Below are 24,281 nucleotides of genomic sequence, written 5' to 3'. Positions count from 1 at the left end.
TCCTGACGTCAAGGATGGGTTTACTCACTCTGATTGGGATTCCCTTTCAGATACATTTGTGCCCTGAACGTTTGACCTCAATAGGGGCCTCTCAAGCCAGCATCTGTATCTATTCCAGCCCAGGGTGTTAGACATGGACCACTTGTGTACTTTTCATATAGATTCAGACTGTAATTTTTTTCACAATAGTTCCATTCGTACCAAACTGATGCTCGGAACTGTCCAAAATTTAGTGATCTAATTTAGCCATAAAAATTTGGATGTTTCCGTTGAGCTGGTACTTTTCTGAGGAGTGTATCCACTGTTCCAACACGATCACTCTTAAAAAGACGAGTCCAGTTTACCCATTCAGTATTCTGCTGATATGCGTTCGGGGTTTAAGCCCAGGACATTTGACATGATTACTCAGCATTCTGCAGCCCTTACATCACATGATTGAAATAGCGAGCGCGTTACCGCACGATCGGTGTGACGTGCCTCGGTAATCCTATTGGTTATATCGATCGATCCACCAGCCAATCAGAAGTTTCCTTTCAGGCTGTCACAGAATCCTGACTTCACTCGGATTGGCTCGACAAGTTAGACGTGGTCTTTTACCGTCATAACAGAATACCTGTTGAAAGTTAGAGAAGACAGCCGGACAAATAGTGCACCTCATTTGTACTGCCCTAAGAATGCATTCGTCCAATTCTTTACTTACTTGCTTCATCGAAGCGTATACGCATTGATCCATCACTCTCGTCTGCAACATTGCGATAGATGAAACGGCTACCCTTATAAAAACTGAAAGCTTCACGTAGTATTATTTAGTTAGTAAGACAGATACATTATACACACATTATAGTTTGTGGAGACCTTCCTGAAGTCACATTAACGCATCAAAATTATTGTCTGGTAGAAACCACATGTGAATATACTGAATGGGGTAAATTTATCCGATTATACAGTATGAGAAACCCAAACAGGAGAATCGTTCTTTCGATCCTTCTCGATCTTTCCCCTCCTGCTCCCGAAAATATAATTCGGGCATTCATAAGACATTTTTCAAGAGCATTTGCTTCGCTGACGCTGCGATCAGCTTTCGCATGGCCTACAGATTACTCTTGAAAGATCTGAATGTATACTGAAAGAAACGACATACTACATAAACCGCTCTAACGGACTCAACAGCAACTACCACTGGGCTGATCTGAATTCAAAATTGGAAATCCTTGTGCATACTACAGGTGAAATGGTCTCACGGGAATTCCTGTTGATACGTCTTTTATGCACTGAACAACTTTCCTTTCGAATAAAAGAGTCTGCTGAACGGTTTTCTGGTAAATATTTCTATGTATAATTTACATGAAACCATGATTATACCATGAACTCGGCACAAAATGGAGAAAAGGAAATTGCGGATTGTCAAATCTAGCCAAATGCGAAGTACCACAAATGTGAGACCAGTCCCATATGTCCAATTCAGTGTCTAGGAGTAGCCGGAGTGTGCCTCGACGCACTCGAAAAAACGCGAAATTACTTAAACCCTGATAAGAATTTGTGCGAAACTTATCGTCAGGTTAACAGTCCATATAGTATGGAACCAGTGTTGGAAGCAACCGGCGTTCACCAACGATGAGGAGTTGTGTGACCTATCAGATGTCTTAGTTAGCCAGCAGTACATTACGGCATCCCTTGGTGGCAATGTCTTTGGTGACACTACCAAACAGAGACATGACAGATCCCATAAACTCGGCACAAAATGGAGAAAAGGAAATTGCGGATTGTCAAATCTAGCCAAATGCGAAGTACCACAAATGTGAGACCAGTCCCATATGTCCAATTCAGTGTCTAGGAGTAGCCGGAGTGTGCCTCGACGCACTCGAAAAAACGCGAAATTACTTAAACCCTGATAAGAATTTGTGCGAAACTTATCGTCAGGTTAACAGTCCATATAGTATGGAACCAGTGTTGGAAGTAACCGGCGTTCACCAACGATGAGGAGTTGTGTGACCTATCAGATGTCTTAGTTAGCCAGCAGTATATTACGGCATCCCTTGGTGGCAATGTCTTTGGTGACACTACCAAACAGAGACATGACAGATCAACTGAGGAGATTCGCACACAACTAAACAAAACAAGTGACAAATGGTTGGGACAACGGGTTTTGTTTGACCAAGTTTGGCACATACTGGGGCATGTGTAGGTTTAAGTAACTAAGTTTAACTAGGTTTAACTAGTTACTAACCTAGTGAATTGCAATCGTAAACGCATCCTTTCTGTGACTGCGAGAGAATCTTGGATACCGTGAGCGGAAATTAAACGGACTACACCTTTGCGAATGCATGCAGAAATTCAACGGACAAGTTGTTACATACATTAATGGGTAAAAAGACTTCACAACAAAATTTCTCAATAGCAGGTAGCTGAAGTAGGGACATTCTGTGATATATCTGTGAAAATAACTGATTTCTTATTTAGCTTACCCATGAAACTTCCACCGAAATGACAGACATTCCGCTGAGCAGCATGAAAGATTCTAAGCACTAGCTGAAGGTCATTTTTGATAAAATGAGCCTACTGCAACAACATCTCGACTTGTGTCCACAGATATGCTGTGTTGAGTCGGCCGCCATCTACACACATGCGTTGACAGGCCAGACGGATGTGCACAGTTTGCCACTTGGTCTGCCAGAGTTAGTCAAACAGATTAGACTCAAGAGTGACAGGCCGCGTGCCAACTTAGTTCCAGGATCCGATAGGAAACATGCACACGATGAAGAGGAATGCTGCCTAGATCAAACGAACCACTGTATGTCGACCAGTCCTTGGCTAACCAGTCTGATACTGCTCTTATATTGGCCGGTTGTTAGTTGCTGGAGGCAAAGATCAAAACTTTGGAAATTTAGTTAAATATGTCCCTACTGTATTCATTTTCATTGCTAAATTCGTCTCCACCATCCCAAGAAAGTATCACGAAGAAGATGCTGAGAGTGTCATAGTTTTTTTGCAATATTTATTTATAGATGAGTCAGTTTGGCCTGGTACGGTCACCCTCATGAGTGATCTGCGCTGCACCATATAGAATACACTTGGTGGATAATACAATGATATTGATTGGCTCTGTGAATGCTCAACCATAAAACGCTTCATGAGTTGACACCCTACACTTGGGAACAGATGTATTTCCTGACGAGTGGATGTTTTTGAGTGAACCAACTGGTAAATAAAGGGGGCGTATATTCTGATGTCTTTTACTGATTTCAACCTGCTCAGTAGATCAACAAACTGGACATAATATCTTGGAAGTTCCGTCAGGTATCAGAATCGTGAATTACAGGGACCAAGATTTTGAATGGTTTGCATCATACAGTGTGTACCTTCTATTTATCATCAGAGGAGGGAATCAACTTAATCGAGTGTCTTGCACACCACACCTGGTTGCCATCATATCTAATGACCTAATCGAGTTGTCCCATTTTCGGACGAACTAAGTATTCTACTTTCGAATCGAAACAGCTAATAATCGGCAAGATCCTCAGTGCACGCAGTGAACTTCTGTTCGATTTGCAGTTTTGAAGGACATATTTGTTAACCATTTTAAATCAGGGTTGAATTTCTTCGATCATGATTTAACCTCAGATGGAATTTTATTTTTGTGTTGTGCAGTTGGACTTTGAGACTGACGTACGTGTGCGTAAGTCAATGCGTGTTAACTATCCGCACTGGTCAAGGCCTTCAAAAGGGCAGCAATTCTTTTATCCAATGGCGTCATGTCTAAGCCTTCTGGCTGTAGCCAATCATAGCCAAATTGCAGATGACCGTGCTGCTTCTGTCTCCATTTTTATTGGTTTACCAGCTTACTACTCTGATCGGCGTCCGATTCTGATTCAATTGACTGCTAGCCTGTAATAATACTGGCATCAAACCGTATTCGAGTAGTTTATACATAACAAGCCTTAGAATGAGACTTGTGATCCTCATGTCAGTAAATTTACAACGCCATATTAGCAGGTGAACTTACGGACCAAAGATAAACCACTTTCTCTTGCAATACGAAGCAGAGCTGTAATTTAAAGTGTTGGACAGCGTGATGGCTTCAGAAAACAACCGCGTTCATTAAATCAGCAAAATGGAGAGCTTACCAGATTAGTTTTATCAATATCATCATTGCAGCTGATTTAATTTCAACGTACCAGACTTTGGTGACTCGGCCCCCGGTCCTGTAAAAACAATGTAAGAAGTTTTGGACAGACTGAAACACCCGTGCATTTGTTAGTATTAGATGGCTATCCAAAAGGAAATTCTTGATCGAAAAACAGCCTACAAAATGCTGATTCAGTACTAAACAGTAACAAATGGTTTCCCAGCTGAAATATGTAATTGTACTTCATCCACTAGTGCTTTTTCGTTTAAGTAGTATTGCGGGGACATTTTTTACACAAATCAAATGTGTCACTGATCAAAGGCTTGAAAGGGAGATGCTCCTTAGCGTTACTCATCACCACACGTTTGGCGACAGTGATTTAATTTTGGACACTGTGCTCTTTTGGGTGACTGATTTATCACTTGGAGACTCCTAACAGTAGACTTCTCACATCGTATCTAACATCTCAGAAGTGTCGTACAGTGACATATTTGTTGATGATGATCAGCTCTACGAAGCCCTTGAATCTCCTGGGCCAATAAAACCGATGGTAGTTCTTTTGGTGACTAGTATACTGTTCGATCAGCTGTGCCATTAACTGTTATCTCACTCAGTCACGCAGTTCACATCATGCGGCCTAGTATCTAGTACAGTTTCTCGGACAACCGTTCCACCTTTCCGCGCCCTTCAGTGTGTGTGTGTGTGTGTGAATAATAACTCATCAAGGTTAGTCTTCAAAAAACAAGGCTTCATAAGCCGTGCAATGAAGAAAGCATGAACTGTTGTACAACAAGGACACATTGCTGTCCGATAGATTGTATATCAGTAGACTGGCAAAAAGTTTACAAATCTGAAACTACCGACAATCTATAAGCAGCTCAGAGGAAGGATACAATTCACCCGATTAGTGAGACTACCCTCCGATTAATCACACGGGGCCCGGTCAGCACGTGATTTGGATCACGTGATTAAAGGATGAGTGGCACTCGTCCAAGTGCAATTAGGTGCTCGTGGCTGAATGGTCAAATGTTCAAACTAATAACCGGGAAGTCGTCAGAATTTTTGTGACATGTGCACTACCCCCAATGAAGATCAAAACAGTTTCGAGGAGTTCATCATAAATCGGCTACACTGACAGGACGAAGTCTCCAACAAATACTGGTCCTTCGTAAGAATGATGGTCAGACGTTTTAGGAGATGATTTCGCCAAACGAGTATTGCAACCTTTGACATCATGTTTGATAGGAGGGATTCGTGACGCTCAATTCAGCGTAAATTTGGCGCGTGGTCTTCAAGCAATGGCTTCTTGTAATTCCCTAGGTGTGTTCAGGATACAAAGGATCCTGTTCTTGCTGCGTCTTGAGGATATCTTTTATGTATTCCGTGCCGGGATGATGAATGTGCCGATATGTAATACTTATTGTCTAGTGTACTGTCGTACTTAGGAGGAAAGTGATCCGAAGGTACCCGTTGGGAACCTTCATTATTTGCTGGACTAGCGAATCTTTTCTTGAGCAATAGGAATATATCAGCGTTCAACGGGACCGTCGCTATTATGAATTTTTTCGACAAGTGTCCACCTAGTTAACCTCCATCTAGATCCAACGTTTTGTGAGTGATATGATAGGGTTAAAATGTGGGGGGGGGCAACAGGCATCTCTTGATGAAAACTTGGTTCCCCTCTCTGTCCATGTATGTTGACTCCCCGAAATACGCATACAAGACTCCAAGTCGATCGTACACCTCAACCCGTTTAGGTCTTGCTCAAAGTTTAAACACCTCTCTAAGGGTATCTGGTGATCACGACGCAATGGCTGGTGGTGTCTACGGCGTGGGATTTGCACTTATCCCCAAGGATGAAGACGCTGTATCAAACCTTACTCCAGTAAACCCTTGCCTTTATGATGGGCGGTTGTCCGGCTCAATTGAAACTGATGCAGACCGATTTCATAAGTGGTATTTGTTCGTTGTATTATCATACGCCTGCAGTTCTGAGACAGGAAAGGACGAGTCTTATTAAGAACTGTCGCGTTTGCTTCGGTCAGCAAGCAGGATAGATATAGCAATCCTGGTGGGTGTTGGAAGATTATACCCTGGAGTCGATGCCCGGTGTACGAATAATGTGGAGCGACTGCTCCATTTATGTGCTGAATGTCGTTTTTCCGTGGCCAGTACGAACTTTCAGCACAAACGCTCACATCGAGCTACATCGAGGCCACCAATTGAAAGACAATCATGGAATCAGTTGGACCACTTGGCTATCATTTACCGATCAGGTGCCTCAAGTGAAGATTGCCACTCCTTCTGGGGTACGCAATTTGGCCTGATTATGCCATTGTGCTGACCCGGTTATCACTTTGATTTCAGCAAGCACTACATGTTCCAAAGCAGGACAGTAGTATCCATCAACTTCGACAAATTTCAGTAGCTCAAACTTATCGAATTGACCTGGTTAGAAAGTTAATGGAAACGCAAAGCCGTGCGGATGACGAAGATTGCTTGGGGGTTGAGTAAAAAACCGGTTAAAGAAGCTATGCTCTGCGGTTTCAAAACCGTTTTTCCAAGCTATCTGACTCGACTAATTGAATAGTGGATATCATCAAGATCAGCTGATATGATTGCCATGCCAACAATTAGTGACCGTGATGGCGTACCCAGCCAATCAGAATTTAGAAGCGTGACAGTGCTGATGGATTTTTGTGCCCCAGAAAATGAAGAAGGCTTTTGCTGCAGGCAACAGCGCTGTCCTATTTCAGCTGATTCGATCAAACGGCCAAAGAAAGACAAGTATCAGTAGGAAGATATGCGACAATGGTGGAACGGCATTTCACTAATCAGTTGGGTGGACAGCCTCTACCTCCCTGCATGGGGACCCCGAGACTTAACTCACTAATCGCTTTGACACTAGAAGAAATGGCTTTGTAGTGCGGTCAGCGGCGCTCGTTCACCAATGCTGTCTCCTTCAACGCGTATCTACTCACTATCCAAGGGCCCCCACGTTTTCCTACTCTTAGACTGTGAAACCTTGAATCAATGGCTTGGGGGTTGAGTAGTTTTAGCAATTACCTAAGTTTTAGCAATTAATTGAAGTGGATGCAATGTGGCATACAGCGTATTTTTACAGAGACATTGTGGCAAAATCGTTGAAAGTAGGTGACGCAAACCGTTCTTGAACGACGGACTATTCTGGACATCTACCCGAAGCAAAACATCGTTGACATCCTTCCCGAATTTGCTTGCCCATCAAATGTTGGAAAGTTAATCTTTTATTTTCAACACAACTTTTTGTCCCGAATGAGGGGTGTTGATCACTTACGCGTTTGTTGATAAGACGGCATTTGATATCCTACGGAAAGAATGGAAAGATGGAAAAATCCACAACTTTTGAAGTCACATGCAAGTGATGTTAAAATGTTCTTTTCACGACCACAGACTCTCCTAATTTCCGGCGTTTCAGCCCACCATGTCGCACACGGATGATTATTGCCTAACATTTAATTGAACTGTGAACATCACCCAACACTAGAGCTAGCTTGTTTCGAAATTCGTTACCTGCAGGGAAGTTAAGAAATTTAGGAAAAATCTCAGTGTTGGGGCTGATCAACTTCGAAGGCGCACGAAGCCGAGATTATAGAAGCTGCATTTGACAATTAGTTTGGGGAAACGCTCAGAATGTTTCTAAAACATGCTACAAGCCGCTTCGCACCTATGAACCCACCGGGTTTGAGGTGAAAAACAAGCTGAGCGAAAAGAGTCATGATTGCACGTGATAAACTTCTTAGTATATGAAACGAGGGCCTCAGTTTTAAACCTATAATGTGGCGTTCCATGAAGACTGTGGGAGAAGGGAAGAGAGGAGTGAACAGATGACTGAGCGCCCAATTCAAGGGAAGAAAACTCCAAAGTCGCTTGTGCTCCATAGGTCTAAGTCGTGGTAGAACAGCCGGCCAGAACTTCAGCCAACTCGTGTAAGGCTAAGGTTCAGTAAAAATAATCACGAGGAATGTGTTTCAGGGCCCGGAAGTGGAATAGCCTGTAAATGCGCAACGATCAAAATGAAATTGGTTGAGAAAGGAGACAAACATTTAAAAGAATGAAAGCTAAAACAACGTCAAACATGTCCATGAAAATAAGCCAAGATAAACTAGAATAAAACAAAAGCCTCAGGGATCAGAAAACTAGAGCCTTCCACCCTGAACGCAAGTCCCGTTTGTTGTTGACTTCCTTGCAGATAGTACAACACCGCACGTCAACTCGGCCGATCTAAAACGGTCCTCTACAAATTCGCCCTTCAAGACATTTTTCACAGGCCGCTGCACAATGAACTACCATCCATATTTTGACAACCCAGTTTGCCTCCTAACTGGGGTTCCTCTTCAATCTGCCGTTTGGTCTGTATTCACATTATGAACAGGGCGGCAGCAACGGCTTCAAAAGCTCTCCTTGTAGATCCAGCTTACCTTTGTTTTCAAGGGTACTAAATCCGCGTAAATATTCCATCCGGCCGTCGGGGAACTTGGTAATTTTTGATGGAACACGAAATCCTGCATATTTATCCGCATATGTCCGAGAAAAATTAACTGTTAGGATTAGAAAGGTATCGATCTCTTCTTTGCTCGCATTGATATTTTTTTACGTATTTGACTGTTTCAATTCTGACGTAGCGCTCTCTCTCTCTCCGGGAAAAGTTGGTTCTCAAAATTAAGTTTTCAAAAATGTTTTCTGGATTGAGTTCATTCCACCTCGTAAAATAGATCGTTTTCAGTTAGGTACATCACTGTGCAAAAATATTGTTTCTTACTCTCCCACGGAAACGTTTATCACAAATGGGAACAAGGGTTAAAAGACGTACCTGCAAATGACTGACCAGGAACATATCCGGGGGGTCCTATCGGAGTGAGTCAATTATGTGTGTGTGTGTGTGTGTGCGCGCATTGTCATTAGCTCGTAATGAAATTTTAGTGTTTTTCGCCCATTTGGGCCTGAGTGGTTTTTTCCACTTTACTCGTTTCTGGTTTTTTGTGTCATGTCATTTACTCGGCGCTAAACTTAATCGCACACATTAGTGTATGTGTCGATTCGCTGATGTTTCTGCCTACGAACCCAAATGTCTCCTTGGTCAGTAAAAACGAAACTAAAAGGCAGAAAAGCGTAGAAATGTTCTGTCGGTTCGATATATGCAAAGCTAAGCATCGCACACTTTGTGGTAACGAAGGAAACCCTCAGACGTCTAGAACATAGATGTATCAGTGAAGTTGATTCAAACGAGGACACGTTTGTTGTTACGTCACGAAGAGACTGAACCTTACCGTGGTGTGGCGTTTTGTGTACCTCGGCGACCAACTGAGCTACGCCGGGGGATGTCTGCGCTACACTCACAGAGTCCCTCATACCAGGTTGATCCATGGGTAGAGGTCCGACGAACACGGTCTCCTGGTCCTCGAGGTTGGGGGTTTGGAACATGTATGGCGACGTGTTAGCTAGGCTAGGCTTCAGGTGAGGTTTGTCGGTGGAAGCTATGCCGTGCGTTTGAAAACAGACAAGCTGCATTTTTCATTTTTGCTTGGCTGCGCAGGAACATCTGTTGATTGTCTACAATGTATTGGAGCTGCTGCTGCCGTTCACATACCGCGGACCTGAAAGTCTATCGATCGAAAAGCACCTGCAAGATGCCAAGATGCACCCCATGTCAGGTGTGGATATGTGGCTCGTCTCACCATTCCAGACGGCGGGACTGATGCGATGCCTGTAATGGGGCGTCGCCTATCAACTGATATTCATTTCACTGAGGATTACGGGCGTAGGTCGCCTTGGAGAGAGAACGCGATTATGGCACTGAAGAACTGAGAACCATAGAGTACATCCATATCTGGCTATTAGGTTTTTGGCTTATGCATCTATCAGTGCTGTTGAGTAGCTCGAAAAGAATCTTCAAGGAGTCCCAAAGGTAAGTGTTTTGAATCGTCAACTTATATTTAGAATGTCAAGTAGGGAAATCCGGGGTCAAATTTCATCCGAACCCGACAGAACGAATAAATGATAGACTACATTAATGCAGGATTCTGCTGACGAATTCCAAACAAACGATTCGATGCTTCTAAGGGACTTTCCACGAATGCACGCAGTGGTCGTGAATATAGCATCTCCCGGAAGTCAGACCCAAACAGACTGGCTTATGTGGCAGTTACAGAGCTTGCACCAGGTGTGATTAGCATACTAGGTCATTTATTCACTGCTCCCGCTCTAGGAATTTCTGGACAGGCAATTCGACTTTGGGCATTTTTCAGCTATTGACTTCGGTGCTCCTTCTTGTCGGATTGCAATATGTCAGCGCCAAACGAGGTATCACATATCTTGAGTTGCTTCTTCACCTTCAAGAGCGAAGGAGCGTGTTTTCGATATAACTGACATCCTTCACGGATCCTTATATGAAATTGGGCGTGCTTTTCAAATTGGTTATTCTGGTTCATGGCATTTCAGTTGACGACGAGCATGGATTTCCACGGTTAATTTAAACTACGACGTTAGTTGCTCATTTTTCCGAGAATGGAACATCGCCGTATTATCAAATCGGGTAACACAAGGGCGCTTCTTATTTGCCGACCACCTCTCCGCCTTCAGTGCTATCCGGTATTCATGAACATTGATTTCCAGCTCCCCCGATATCAATCATTCCGGTGTGAAGCTACCCTAATGATCTCCATATTTTCAAAATAAATCTAGTCCAAAGTGTAGTGAGTCTTCAATCCGGTGTTTTTATTTTAGTTCGCATGTTTATTACACTCGTAACAGATTTGTTGTAGGGCTCGGCTTGCGGGTGACAAGGCTCAGTGGTTAGAGCACGAATTTATTGACCAGAAATGTTAATGTTTCGAACCCGACCTCTGCCTCTCGATTTCCCTTGTCTAGGCTTGGGCAACCTGGCGGTATCTCAGTACTCATGATATGGCAGTTACACGCCGACAGGGCGCTACAGCTGGACAATTCTTTCTCGGCTTGAGGATGATTCGTTTATTGTCTGGAGGCATGAGATATTCTGTCAAACATTTCAAGCGCACATCTATGTATCCCGAAATCCAGAGTGCCGTATTTCATTGATCCTCAAGACTTACACCCTTATGCGTAGGATGTTGAGAACGGCTTGGGTTGGTTTGATTAGTAATATTAAATAGATTTCGCACATTCATACCTACTGGAGTTGGGACTAACCAAGTTCTGGTTGCGTATCAAATTGTCGGATAATTCCGATAACGTAGCTGACTAAATAGTCACTCTTCAGAAATGAAATTTTGATGCCTTTTTCAATGCTGTAGTTTCTTCCCATGGGACAGTTTCACGTGACCAGAAAGAGTTATCTACTTTTGGCGGTAAATGTTTGTCGTGAATGAAAACAATGTGAGCCATCATATACCTGAGACTCCTTGACTTGGAACGTATCCCGAGGGTCCTACAGGAATGAATCAAACACGTGAACAGATAGAAAAATTTTGGGGGCGAAGCGTGACTGATGACAGTTCAATGCCAAACCTTGCTTTCAATTGATTCAAACCATCGATTAGAGGAAGTCTATCAAGAATATTGCGTCTATCAACATCACCTTATACTCGTCACATGCATAGCCTCAAACAAATCACTAACCGGCAAAATGGGCAAGCAAAAGTAGAATGTAGGTTGATGAAAACTCGGGGAGTGCGCCTAGAAGGGCAAAACCGTTCACGGGCTGTCGAAGAGTTTTCAGCAACCTTGTGATTAGTTTCCTTTACATAAATGAGCAAGAGTTCGAAAATCCCGGATCGTCAAATGTATACTTTCCATATTGCTTAATAGGTGGCTATTTTTGCGCGTTCCATTTTCGTTTGTCACCAAACCGTCGAGGCATTAGAATAGTTAATGAAACTTTCTCCAGTCACTTGGTTTTATTTTTGGATTTTTTGCAGTGAGCGAAAAATGAAAAAAGAACGTACCTGGTGCTGGTTGAGGTGGAGTGTATCTTGGTGGTCCTATCGAAGCGAACGGAAATTGTGCCGGAGTCCCGGATGAGAAAAAGGTGAACGATTATAGTAATACATTTAGAATTATGCCGAGAACCGTTTTTCTACGAAAATCTCAGCCGTCCAGTTTCCGATGGACTAACAAAAATAACAGTGTGTTCTGCCCAACGACGCTTCGATGAAATGCTGCGCGGATTTTGCTAACTTGCCAACTTTCGACCTGTGAATCTGTCAACTGACAAGAAAAACATTTTTGCGGATTGCGAAACCCGGTGAAATTTCAATCGCTTCAATGATATTGCCCGGAGAATGTTTCATTTGCGCCTCAACATGATTTGTTTTCGAACTTGTCCCATTTGTTCGGTGGGGATATGTAGATGCAAACGGGGTCACATTTAAGCCAAGTCTAATTAGGAACTACTCTGACTGGTTAGACAGTTTGAAATGAATGCCCAGATACCGCATCGCTAATGGAATTCTACACTGAGGTTGAATTCGTCACATCCGAAATTCCGTTATTGGGACAGATTTCAGTTCATTTTGAAGAATGTTCAGTTCAGCGCGTTAAAACACAATCAAACTTTCGAACCATTAGCAAGGCGCTGAACCCCTGCAACACAGCTCCGAAAATATGGGCTTGCAGAAACTGCAGATGAGTTTGCCACAAGGATATCGGTCCCCAGTGTGCTCACCAGTGTACTCCTGATGGATGTTAACATCTTGATCCCATTGTATTCTACTGGATGCACGCTAGCAAAATGTAAACCACCGCACGTCAACTCGGCCGACCTAAAACTTTCTCCCTTTAAGAGTTTTTTCACAGGCCGCTGCACAATGAACTACCATCCATATTTTGACAACCCAGTTTGCCTCCTAACTGGGGTTCCTCTTCAATCTGCCGTTTGGTCTGTATTCACATTTTGAACAGAGCGGCAGCAATGGGCTTCAAAATCTCTCCTTGGAGATGAGGCAACCCATATTTGCGTAAATATTCCTTCTGGTCGTCGCGGAACTCGATAATTATTAATGAAACACAAAACCCCGCACATTTATCCACATATGTCCGAGAAAAATTAACTGTTAGGATTAGAAAGGTATCGATCTCGTCTTTGCGTCGCATTGATATTTTTTTACGTATTTGACTGTTTCAATTCTGACGTAGCGCTCTCTCTCTCTCTCCAGGAAAAGTTGGTCCTCAAAATTAAGTCTTCAAAAATGTTTTCTGGGTTGAGTTCATTCCACCTCGTAAAATAGATCGTTTTCATTTAGGTACATCACTGTGCAAAAATATTGTTTCTTACTCTCCCACGAAAACGTTTATCACAAATGGGAACAAGGGTTAAAAGACGTACCTGCAAATGACTGACCAGGAACATATCCGGGGGGTCCTATCGGAGTGAATCAATTATGTGTGTGTGTGTGTGTGTAATTGAGCATAAACTGTCTGCACTATGGTGTAACTAGCGGCAGTCAATTTCCTTCCGAATACGACAATAATACAAATAGCCTAACTTGTAGCCAATCAACCGATCAATCGACTGCGTCAGCANCGGAGTAAATCAATTATGTATGAGTGTGTGTATTTGAGCATAAACTGTCGACAGGTTAGTTTAAGTAGTGGCAGTCAAGTTCTTGCCGAAAACGACAATAGCCTAACGGCAAATAGCCTAACTTGTGGCCAAACAACCGATCAATCGACTGCGTCAGCAGATGACTAAAATTCGATAATTCTCATCGATCGATGAGGGAGTTTTGGTTTGAAGTGGACGATTCTACCAGAGCACAAAACCGTTGTGATCTGATAGCCGCCTGCAGCTTCCACCAGTCTGCTCAGAGGATGGACAAACCAACTGATGTGCATTAGTTGGGAAGCAAAACTGAACTCTCTACAATAGATCAGAGCGCTAAATTTAAGTGTAAGCAGCGCCACGTGATCAAGGCATGACTGAACGAAATTCCGCACGTATCACGTTAATCCGAAGTACTACTGACAGGGTGAATCAAGACTACTGCAATAAGCAAAGGGCACTAAGATGTTTCACTCTTCATCCGAGACAATTCCACAAACTTTTAATTAGAACGATTTCATGCATCCCGGAATCCAGAATGCTGCATTTCGTTGGTTCTCGAGATGCTGAGATACTCAAGATACCGAGAACGTCGGGTTGGTTTGATAAGCAATACTGAATACATTTGGTACATTCGTGCCAACTGGAGCTGGGACTGTTCACGTTCTAGTTTAAGATCAAAATGTCGGATAATTCCGATAACTAGCTGACTAAATAGTCACTCTTCAGAAGTGAAACTTTGATGCCTTTTTCAATGGTGTAGTTTCTTCCCATGGGACAGTTTCACGTGACCAAAAAGATTTATCTACATTTTGCGGTAAATGTTTGTCGTAATTTGAAACAAGCTGAACCGTGATATACCTGAAACTCCTTGACTTGGAACGTATCCCGAGGGTCCTACAGGAATGGATGAAACACGTGAACAGATAGAAAAGATTTTGGGGCGAAGCATGATTGACGTTAGTCTTTGTGTTCATCCTAAACCTCGCTCATAATTTATTCAAACCGTCGATCAGGAAGAGTCTATCCACATCAACTTAGACTCGCAACATGCATAGCCCCAAAGTAAACACTGGCCTGCAAAATGAGCAATCAAATTTAGAACATATGTTTAATGGAAACTCGGGGACTGCGCCCCTCGGATGAGCCCCAAACGGGCGAAACCGACCGTGGGCTGTCAAAAAGTTTTCAGCAACCCTGTGAATAATTTCCTCATGAAACTCTACTGCAATATCACGAATATCGTGACAACTGAATCATGAGGCGACCTATCATAAACGAGGGATTCAGTTGAATCTCTCGTGAAAACCAAATTGATTTGCAAATGAGTGTATTTCTCAAAAACAGTCCAATTAGGGTCCAAGTAGAACAGAATGTTGATGAAAGTCGTAGACTACACCTAGAAGGGTAAAACCGGTCGTGGGCTGTCGAAGAGTTTTTAGCAACCTTGTGTTTAGATTTCTTTATATAAATGAACAACAGTTCGAAAATCCCAGATCATCAAAAGTATACTTTCCATTTTGCTTAACAGGTGGCTATTTTTGCGCGTTCCACTTTCGTTTGTCACCAGCCCTGTTGTGGTTCAACGGCCTTAGAATAGCAAATAAAACTCCCTCCAGACACATGGTTTTATTTGCGAATTTTAGCTGGGAGCAAAAAAAAGGGAAAAGAACGTACCTGGGGCTGGTTGAGGTGGAGTGTATCTTGATGGACCTATCGAAGCGAAGGGAATTTGTGCCAGAGTCCCGGATGTGAAAGTGCGAACGGTAACAGTACTACCTTTTGAATAATTCCGAAAGCGGTTTTCCTACCAGGTTGGTAGGCTACGAAAAAATCTCAGCCGTGCGGTTTCCAATGGACTAACACAAATAACAAAGTATTCTGCCTAATTATGCTTTGATGAAATGCTGCACGGATTTTGCTAACTTGGCAACTTGCGACCTGTGAACCCGTCGGCTCACAAGAAAATCACACTTGCGGATTGCGAAACCCGGTGAAATTTTAATGAAATTGACTGAAGGAAGCTTTAGATGTGCCTCAACGTGATTTGTTTTTCGAACTTGTGTCGTTTGTACGGTGGGAAAACCTGGATGCAACAGAAACGGCATGTTGGGTTGGTTGACCTAATTCTGGAAGTACTTCGAAGAACAAACGCTGCAGCATTTGAACCAAGTGCAATTAGGAACCAGTTCTACTGGCTAGACATTTTGAAATGGATGCCCGAAAGCTGCACCACAAATCGAATTCTGTACTGAGGTTGAATTCGGGACGTCCGAACTTCCGTTATTGGGACAGCTTTCAGTTAATTTTTATTGACTGGATTTAATTTCAGTCATGGGAGGACCTGGATTGATGAGTGTTCAGCTCAACGCGTTGAAACACAATCAAACTTTCGAACCACTAGGAATGAGTCGAACCCTCGCTACACAACTCCAACCATATGAGCTTGCAGATACTGGAAACGGGTTTGTCACCAACTCACCAGTTTTCCTGATGGAAGTAAACTTCTGAACTCATGTAATTTTATTTTTTTTTACTGGATGGCCGCCGGCAACGTCATGTTTTGAGTGAGAATATCGGCGATGCGTGTTCAATAAAGTGCTGCTAGGTCACCTATTTCAATCCTGAAGGTACGTTGGTGAGCGATTCTTGTTAATACGTGCATGGTGCTCTAGTGTGGAAGAGGTATGGTACTACTTTGTAACCTGGATGAATAAACTAATGACACTAATAGCTCGAAGCCGAATAGTTTACTTCAACCGATGCTCATTGCTGTATAACAGACTTCTGTACTTTGGCCCGTGTCAGGGCGCTCCCAGACAGAAGAAAAAGCACATGTGCAGAAAGTGACGCATCCCCAAGGTCACCATCGGTTCGACACGTCCGGAAAGTAGGTGAGTTGGCGGCTCCCACCAAAACACCCCTTAGTAACACACCACCAGCGTAGTGGACCTGAGAATGTTCACGACCGGAACACCACCACTGGCTGTACGGAGCGAACAAGTGAATGAGCATATTTGGCCAATTAGTCATCCTATATATTTACGCAGACGCTCTGTATGTTTTGTCCTGGCAATACAGCCGTGTCCGCAGTTCTCTGTCTTCTCCCTATCGCGTAGTCTGGCAGGCTCAGTGCAGGCGTAACCCAATAGCTCGGCCACGGCACGATACAATAGCCCACTACTGCCATCCTCTAGGGTTGACATCGTCGCTAAGGGCATGCGCGCAACAGCATACTGGTCGTTCGGCGAGCCCTCTGTAACCTCTTACTATGAGCAGCAGTTTGACCGTTGTTGACGGGCAAACACGATTCGGATACCAGTCATTCAGTTGCCTTTTAGTAATAATTTTCGCAAGAATCTGAATCGCCGGCTGGGCAGTCTGTTTTTTAATTCGTACTGTGCAGGTCCAACCGTATGGGGTGAAACATACGGGTTTACGAATGAGATTGTCTTGGGAGTTCATGTATGCTGACAGTCATCGATTTCGACCTACTTCAGTGCGAATAAAGCTGACTTTCATTCACGAAGAACGTGTCAATATTACTGCGTTTGTATACACCAACTCGGCCAACAGTTGGAGATAGATAGCAGTAACCATAAATGAATACGGCTGATGGGAATCAACACGTATGCAAACTGTTCATTGGACTGTAATTTGAGCAAGTAAGTAGCACCTTTCGCGGGCTTGATCTTACATGCCTGCCCCCAGTTCGGTTATTCTCTCCTTCTGGATGTGATAACGTGAGAAAAAAGTAAGCATTCCTTCTTCTTGCTTGATTACACCTACGAATTTTGGCCGTGAAAAACGTACCTGGAACAGCTTGAGGTGGAACGTATCCTGAGGGTCCTGCCAATCAGAATGGGGAAAACGGGCGTGATCGTGTCTGTGGCATCAGTTTTGATTGGCTGAAATATGTCACCTATACACTGTTCAGTAAAACCGGAAAATTCCTAACAAAAATCGTGTCTGATCTTCACAATTAGTTTCAGCCAGCAAGTAGTCTTTTGATAATCTACTTACACGTTAGAATAATTCAATCAGGGTTTTTTCCTATTGGCCATCAACTGTGCTATCGTGTTCTCAGCTTGAACCATGTAGGCGTGAGTAAATTTATGAAATTATTTGGACTACTTATTCATGGTAAGTAGTGTAGTTAGTAACTACTGAGTCGAGGTAAGCTGTAAGTGGTAAGTACAGGGTGTCTCATAATAGAGGCAAATACCCATGTTGAAACTTCAACATAAATTTACTCATTTATTATTTTTTATGTGAGCATACAAGCATCAAAGAGATTTACTGCGAACAAACTGGAATTGCAAAAAAATTTGAAACAAACCGCCCCTCTCTTCTATAACAAGTTAGATGCGGTACGAGATGTGAAACACAGCATGTTTAAATTCTTCAAGCGTCACTCGTGCACACTCCTCTTCAATTCTTGCTCTTAACTCCACCAAATTTTTCGGTTTATTTTCATGATATACGCCAGCCTTGATCATTCCCCAAAACCAATAATCCAGAGGTGTGAGATCGGTTGACCTTGCGAGGCAAAAGTTTGGAAATCCAAGAGCAATGACTCTCTCATCAGAAAATTGCTCTCGAAGGTAAGTCCTCACTTGGTTTGTGTAGTGGGGTGGGGCGCCATCTTGTTGAAACCCGGTTGATGACTTTTTGTGCTGTTTATGTTGCGGGATAACACGCGTCTGCATTATATGGAGGTAACTGTCTCCGGAAACCGTAGCATCCAAGAAAAAGGGATGCAGGAGACACTTTGAGGAGAATCCCATTCACACACAGAGATGAAGGGAATGGAGATTATAGGTGAGGTACTCGTGGGGAGCTTCATAAGGCCATATCACGCAATTTTGCTTGTTGATTATGCCATCCACAGAACAATTTGCTTCATCGCTCCATAAAATGTAGGGAACAATTTTTTCATTGTCTAGCAGCCAATTAGCGAACGTGATAGGTTGCTCCATGTCTTCTTCCGTGGCGTTTTGTAATAAAGTGGAATGATACGGGTAGAGGTGAAGGTGGCAGGCTGTCGCGGGGAATGCCGGTCAACTGAGACACCTGAGTTACTTACGAAGATGCCATGGTGCTCTGGAACTGAAGTTGTTCGACGGCATTCTGTACAATGGGCGTTCTTTCATCACCCAGAGACTTTTTCCCTTTCCCAGGAAAATCTGATACAGATTCAGTGGACTCAAATTTCGCAATCAAGCGTGCAATGGTTGACACGCTGAAAGGATCTTTGTTGAGACCCTGTTTGATTTTGTAACCACGAAGTACATCGATGGCGCTTTCACCAAGGGAATAATAGAATTTAACAATTTCAATGCGCTTACTGACATCCATCGTGGATAGATAAAAATATGAACATTTGCACACAAAACTTTCTTTATGTGGCAACCAATAATTGTCATCCTTCCTTTCATTAACTACGTTTAATTGTCCATTTAAATTTTGCGTCTATTATGAGACACCCTGTAGTGTGTGATTCATCTAGCTTAATCTCAAGTCAAATGGCAGCTTACTTCTGCGGATGGTGTACACACGTTTTTGGCGTCAGTTGTCTTACTTCCAATTATGGCTTTCGCGGTTTAATCGAACTGGTCTATCATGTCATATGCACATGAAATGAAGCACATACCTGGGATCACCTGTCCCGGAACGTAGCTTGGTTGTCCGGTCGCAGTGGCTGGAACGAGAATACGGCAAATAAACTGACGTATATTCGGTGGCTTCGGCTGGCGAAAGGTTCCAGTCTAATTACCGATTTGGAAAACTTGATCGGTCTGTCGAGTAAACGTAGCTTCGGGTCCATAAACACCACCATAAACCACCACCACTAGTTAAGTATTCGTGGTTTTCCCCCGCATGTCCAACCGACGTCAGCGTCTTCCAACTGATACAACCACACTTTCGGGTGGATCTTTCACGATTTGTTAGAAATTAGAAATCGGAAGTACGCTTTTTAGGAGATAAAGCTGCTTGTGTGGATTTCACAGTGCTCGATGTACAAAAAGCCTTCCTTGGAAATGTTGGTCTTCTTTGAAAAGGACAGAAGTAGATAACTCCTTAGCCACTACTTAAATGAAGCCTTCGGCTCCGGGCTCTGCCTGTTCTGAGCAATCTGAAACTGAAACGGGTTAAAGGACCAGGGTCTGGAAATAAATTCGAAGACTCCTGTCTGAAAGTACAAACAGTGAATTTGTGAGCAGTGAGTTACAGGCACTCAGCAGCGCGTTATATCAGTTGTACATTTGTGAGGTATTACCACTTGCAAGGAAAGTCAGTCAGATACGAAGCACAATCACAATGAATAGCCGTCGAGCAAAAGAAAGTCTATCAGCGACTGGCTTATTGTGAGCACACTGATTACGCACCGGATATGTATGCAAATGTTTGTAAGCCAGCATTACAAACATATTTTCCCGAACAGATTATCCAGCTTGAACTAAATCAAGTCGGCGGGCATAAGTTTGAACAAACTGAGTGTTGTGGACCACAGTATCCTTAATGCCTTCTTATTACCGTGAACCCCGGTCTAGATAGCCGATTGGTAGTCTTATTCAATGAACGTGCAAGCCAGCTGCTCTATTGATCACTGTCGCGTACTAGCGGGTCAAAAACGTGATACCAAGACTACAACTCATCTGTCAAGGACGAGTTAAGAACAGCCAATGAAATTTGTCTCAGCGATAGAAACTGTTATTCCATTGGCTGTTTTGTAGTTCCGTTACGTTCGGAGCTGGTTCTCCTAATACTGAGGAATACCGTAACTTTAGTGAATGATAAAGGATCCTAGAACAATCTGATGCTTTTACTTTCCGCGACCCATTCGGGATGTGAAGTTACATGACACTAATCGGTACAATTACATGTGACAATTTTTGAATTGCTTTACTTTCCTGAATAATTGCTACTCTGTATCTCCTGGATTCACCCATCCGGAACGGAAGACCTAGGCACCGATCCAGGCAGAAAGGGAAATTGTACATCACGTATCTATTATCAGCCAGTGATACAGTTGGTTAACTCATACTGTAGCGTTTTACATAGCTATCTAGCCTGGAACAAGAGAAGTGCCTGTAAATGCTGAGATATCGGAAGAGTGTATTGACTACTGCAACAAATATGTGACACCTTCTCGAGTCTGGGTCGGATGCATTTGTGGGACAGTTTATTTTCGGGAATATTTTTGACAATTTTGTAAATATCTGCGAAAAAATTGCCTTTGCTTTATCATGCAATTTTAATCGACTAACCAAACGTAAACTCACTCACAAGTCGTGAAACTTACTTGAAGAAATTGGTCCTTCTTGTTCTACGTTTTCGAACACTGAAGAGGGAGTTCAAATGATTTTGTCAAACCGATTTGGGAATAATCAATCTGAGGAAACAACAGAATGGACTTCCAGCTTGCTCGAACTTAAAGACGACACATCAGTCGGACATCTGCTAGGGAGAGCAACTTGTGAGCTGCTAATCAGCTCATAACAGATATCTCTTGAACTTCCAGTTTGTAATGTACTACTCATAATGTTGCAGAAAATCCGCCTTAAGTGAGTCTCTCGAAAAACCAAATTAGTTTGTGAATGAGTGCATTTTCGCTAATTTCGTGCAATTTGGTTTTAAGTAGAACAACATGTTGACGGAAACCCGAGGACTACGTCTACCTGATGAGCCGCAAGAAGGGCAAAACCGGTCGTGGGCTGTCGACGGAGGTTCAGCAACCTTATGAGTAGTACATTACAAATGTATACATGTATCGCGATATCTCGAATATTATAGCAACTGAAACATGAGGCTGCCTGTGTGCAGCACATTCAGTTGCCTGGAAACATCACAAACGAGATATTCAGCTGGGCTCCAGGTGAGTCTCTCGAAAAACCAAATTAGTTTGCAAATGAGTGTATATTCGAGTTATTTTACGTAGTATTTAACTTCGCTTAATACACATCAGAATAAATTAAACAGTTGCTCCTGTGTTAAAATATGTTAAATTCACCGTTTGTCTGAGGGTGACATTGGTACATGTTGAAGTGTGAAACATTTTCGGTGAATCTTATGCTCACCGGAAACATTGTGAAGACAGATTGTGGCCAGAGCTACTTTACAGCGTATTTCGCAAAAAGTTGGCCCCCAGCATCTCGTCAATGCTAACAAGTTCATGATATCTGAATATGACTTTCTCGCGTTCATTAACACCGCAAGCTCTGCTTCTGTTGAGGAAAGTTCCGCTATTCGAGAAATACACTCTCATTTGCAAATCAGTGTGGTTTTCACGAGAGACTCAACTGAATCTCTCGTTTATGATATTCTACAACTGAATGTGCTGCACACAGGCGCCTCAGGTTTCAGTTGGCACGATATTTGGGATATCGCAATATATTTTCATCAAGGAAATGAATGTATTTTTCGAAAACAGTCCGATTTGGGTTCAAGTAGAACGATAAGGTTGACGGAAACTCCGGGACTGCGCCTACCTGATGAGCCCAAAGCGGAAGGGCGAAACCGGTCGTGGGCTGTCGACGAGTATTCAGCAACCTTGTGAGTAGTTTCCTTCATGAAAAATTCTGGTAGTTCAGGAGGGGGAGATGGTCTTTGATTTGTTCGCTGAGATGGACAGCTTAACTTAAACCTTTTAATCATCACTCGAGTTGCCATCAGTGTGTTGATCGTGAGCCTAGTGGGACGTACCGGCGAGTCGATTGTTGTGCTTTGAGTAGTGTGGTTTGTGTTTATGTCAATGTAGGTGATGTTGGTCTTGGGTCATATTTGATCACGATTTGTTGTCCCGTTGGGCGGTTCCATTGGTTGATCTGCTATCCCGTCTCCTGGTTGAATGATGACCATGTGAACTTTGAGCCTGATCTACCCAGCTCTCATACTCCGATTGACGGTGAAGTGACCTGTGTCCTTGTTTCCCCAGGATTCTTTTTCGTGGCCTTTGTTGACCCGTCCCCAAAGACTTTCTTGTTTCTTGTTTCGTTGATCCGATATTCGGTTCTTCCTGCATAGTTCTTCAAGGTATTGGTTCTCTGCACTTAGTGCTGCATAAATTCGATCTAGTTCAACCTGTCGGTTGGTCAAATCCATCATACTGCCGGAAATTCCCTTCCGTGTCTAGTGTCTCCGCACGCACAACCACCGATTTATTGCCACGCTCCACTACGCTCCCTAACAATGCACCGAGGATGATGTCACTCTGAATGGCAATCAGCACAGCGAAAAAACCAACGACCAACTATAATCTTACTTGCTGGAAAGTGGTCTGCCCAAATAATGATGTGATATGAGGACACTTTGTCCAAAAGCGGACAGTGTCGGCAATTTAGAAGACAGAATGCCTCGGTCACGTGGTACATTCTGTCAGAATAAAGGCCGAAAGCCAGTGGTATTACCCCAGTGTGGAATTCCAACCCTAATCACTGAAAGAACAACCTACGACTTTTTACTGGGACAATTGAATTTTTGGATGGATCGATATCATTTTGTGATTTTTCATTTGAAAATATAATGTAGTGTGCCCCCCTTTGGCTAGCCGCACCAAAATATTTTTGGGACTTTTGCCAAATGCTTCTACGTTTCTAGTAGATCTGGTCAACAGATAAACATCCATCCAACACAAACGGCTGGAATATGGGTTCTTCAAAGATGTTTTTTGCTATAATCCCAAACTGTGGAGCCGAAATCCGGGCTACAACTTCGTCTTAGGCGTTCATTTGGTCTCGATCGGTCGCTTTCTCAGTCATCGTAGAAGTTATTGTAGACAGGCTAAACCGTGTCCAATTGTCGAAATACGCTCATTTGCAAACAAATTTCGTTTTGTGAGAAACTCACCTGCGACCCAGCTGAATCCCTCGTTTGTACTGTTTCCAGGCAAGTGGATGTGCTCCACCAGGCCGCCTCATTTTACAGTTGCTACCATATTCGAGATATCGCAATACATGTGTGTTCGCAATGCACTACTCCTAACGCAATACATGTGTGTTAGCAATGCACTACTCCTAAGGTTGCTGAAACTTCTTCGACAAATCACGACCTGTTTCGGTCTTCTTGGAGCTCATCTGGTTAGCGAATCACCCGAGTTTCCGACAACATTATGTTCTACTTGAAACCAGATTACAAGAAATTAGCGAAATACACTCATTTGCAAACTAATTTGGTTTTTCGAGATACTCACCTGGAACCAAGCTGAATCTCCCGTTTGTGATGTTTCCAGGCGACTGCATGTGCTGCCCCAGGTTGCCTCAAGTTTTAGTCGTTACAATCTTCAAGACAACGGGAACCGCGCCTACCTGATGAGCCCCAAGAAGGGTGAAACCGGTCGTAGGATGTCGAAGAGTTTTCAGCAACCCTATGAGTAGTGCATTGCGAACACACACGTATCCCATTGTATTTCCAATCGTTTCGTGTTTCGCAATCACATTCAAGGTTTCTCAGACCGAATGAATTTCTGCCAACATGAATTCCAACACAGGTGAAATGCAACATGAATTGGTGCGAATAGGCCCTAGCATTTTACTGGATGAAGATGACTATGTTGGGAAACTCAACTTACAAACTGTTGGAAGGTTGCCTTGAGCT

The 24,281-nt window shown here is 43.1% G+C and overlaps 1 protein-coding gene across 1 annotated transcript in view; it reads right to left on the bottom strand.

The window, feature by feature from the left end:
• Nucleotides 1-8,676, bottom strand: part of T265_07115 (hypothetical protein) — a gene marked incomplete at both ends in the record, with an annotated part of 48,762 nt that extends 40,086 nt beyond the window's left edge. Inside the window, 3 exons of the mRNA XM_009172558.1 lie at nt 701-773; nt 7,443-7,472; nt 8,587-8,676. Of these exons, the coding sequence (XP_009170822.1) occupies nt 701-773; nt 7,443-7,472; nt 8,587-8,676 (193 nt within the window). The remainder of the gene's footprint in view (nt 1-700; nt 774-7,442; nt 7,473-8,586) is intronic.
• Between the last annotated feature and the right edge of the window lie 15,605 nt (nt 8,677-24,281).

Source organism: Opisthorchis viverrini, assembly GCF_000715545.1.
Source record: "Opisthorchis viverrini unplaced genomic scaffold opera_v5_161, whole genome shotgun sequence".
Lineage (NCBI taxonomy): Eukaryota > Metazoa > Platyhelminthes > Trematoda > Opisthorchiida > Opisthorchiidae > Opisthorchis > Opisthorchis viverrini.
Note: the sequence above shows the minus strand (reverse complement) of the source record. Positions and strands in the feature narration are given on the sequence as shown.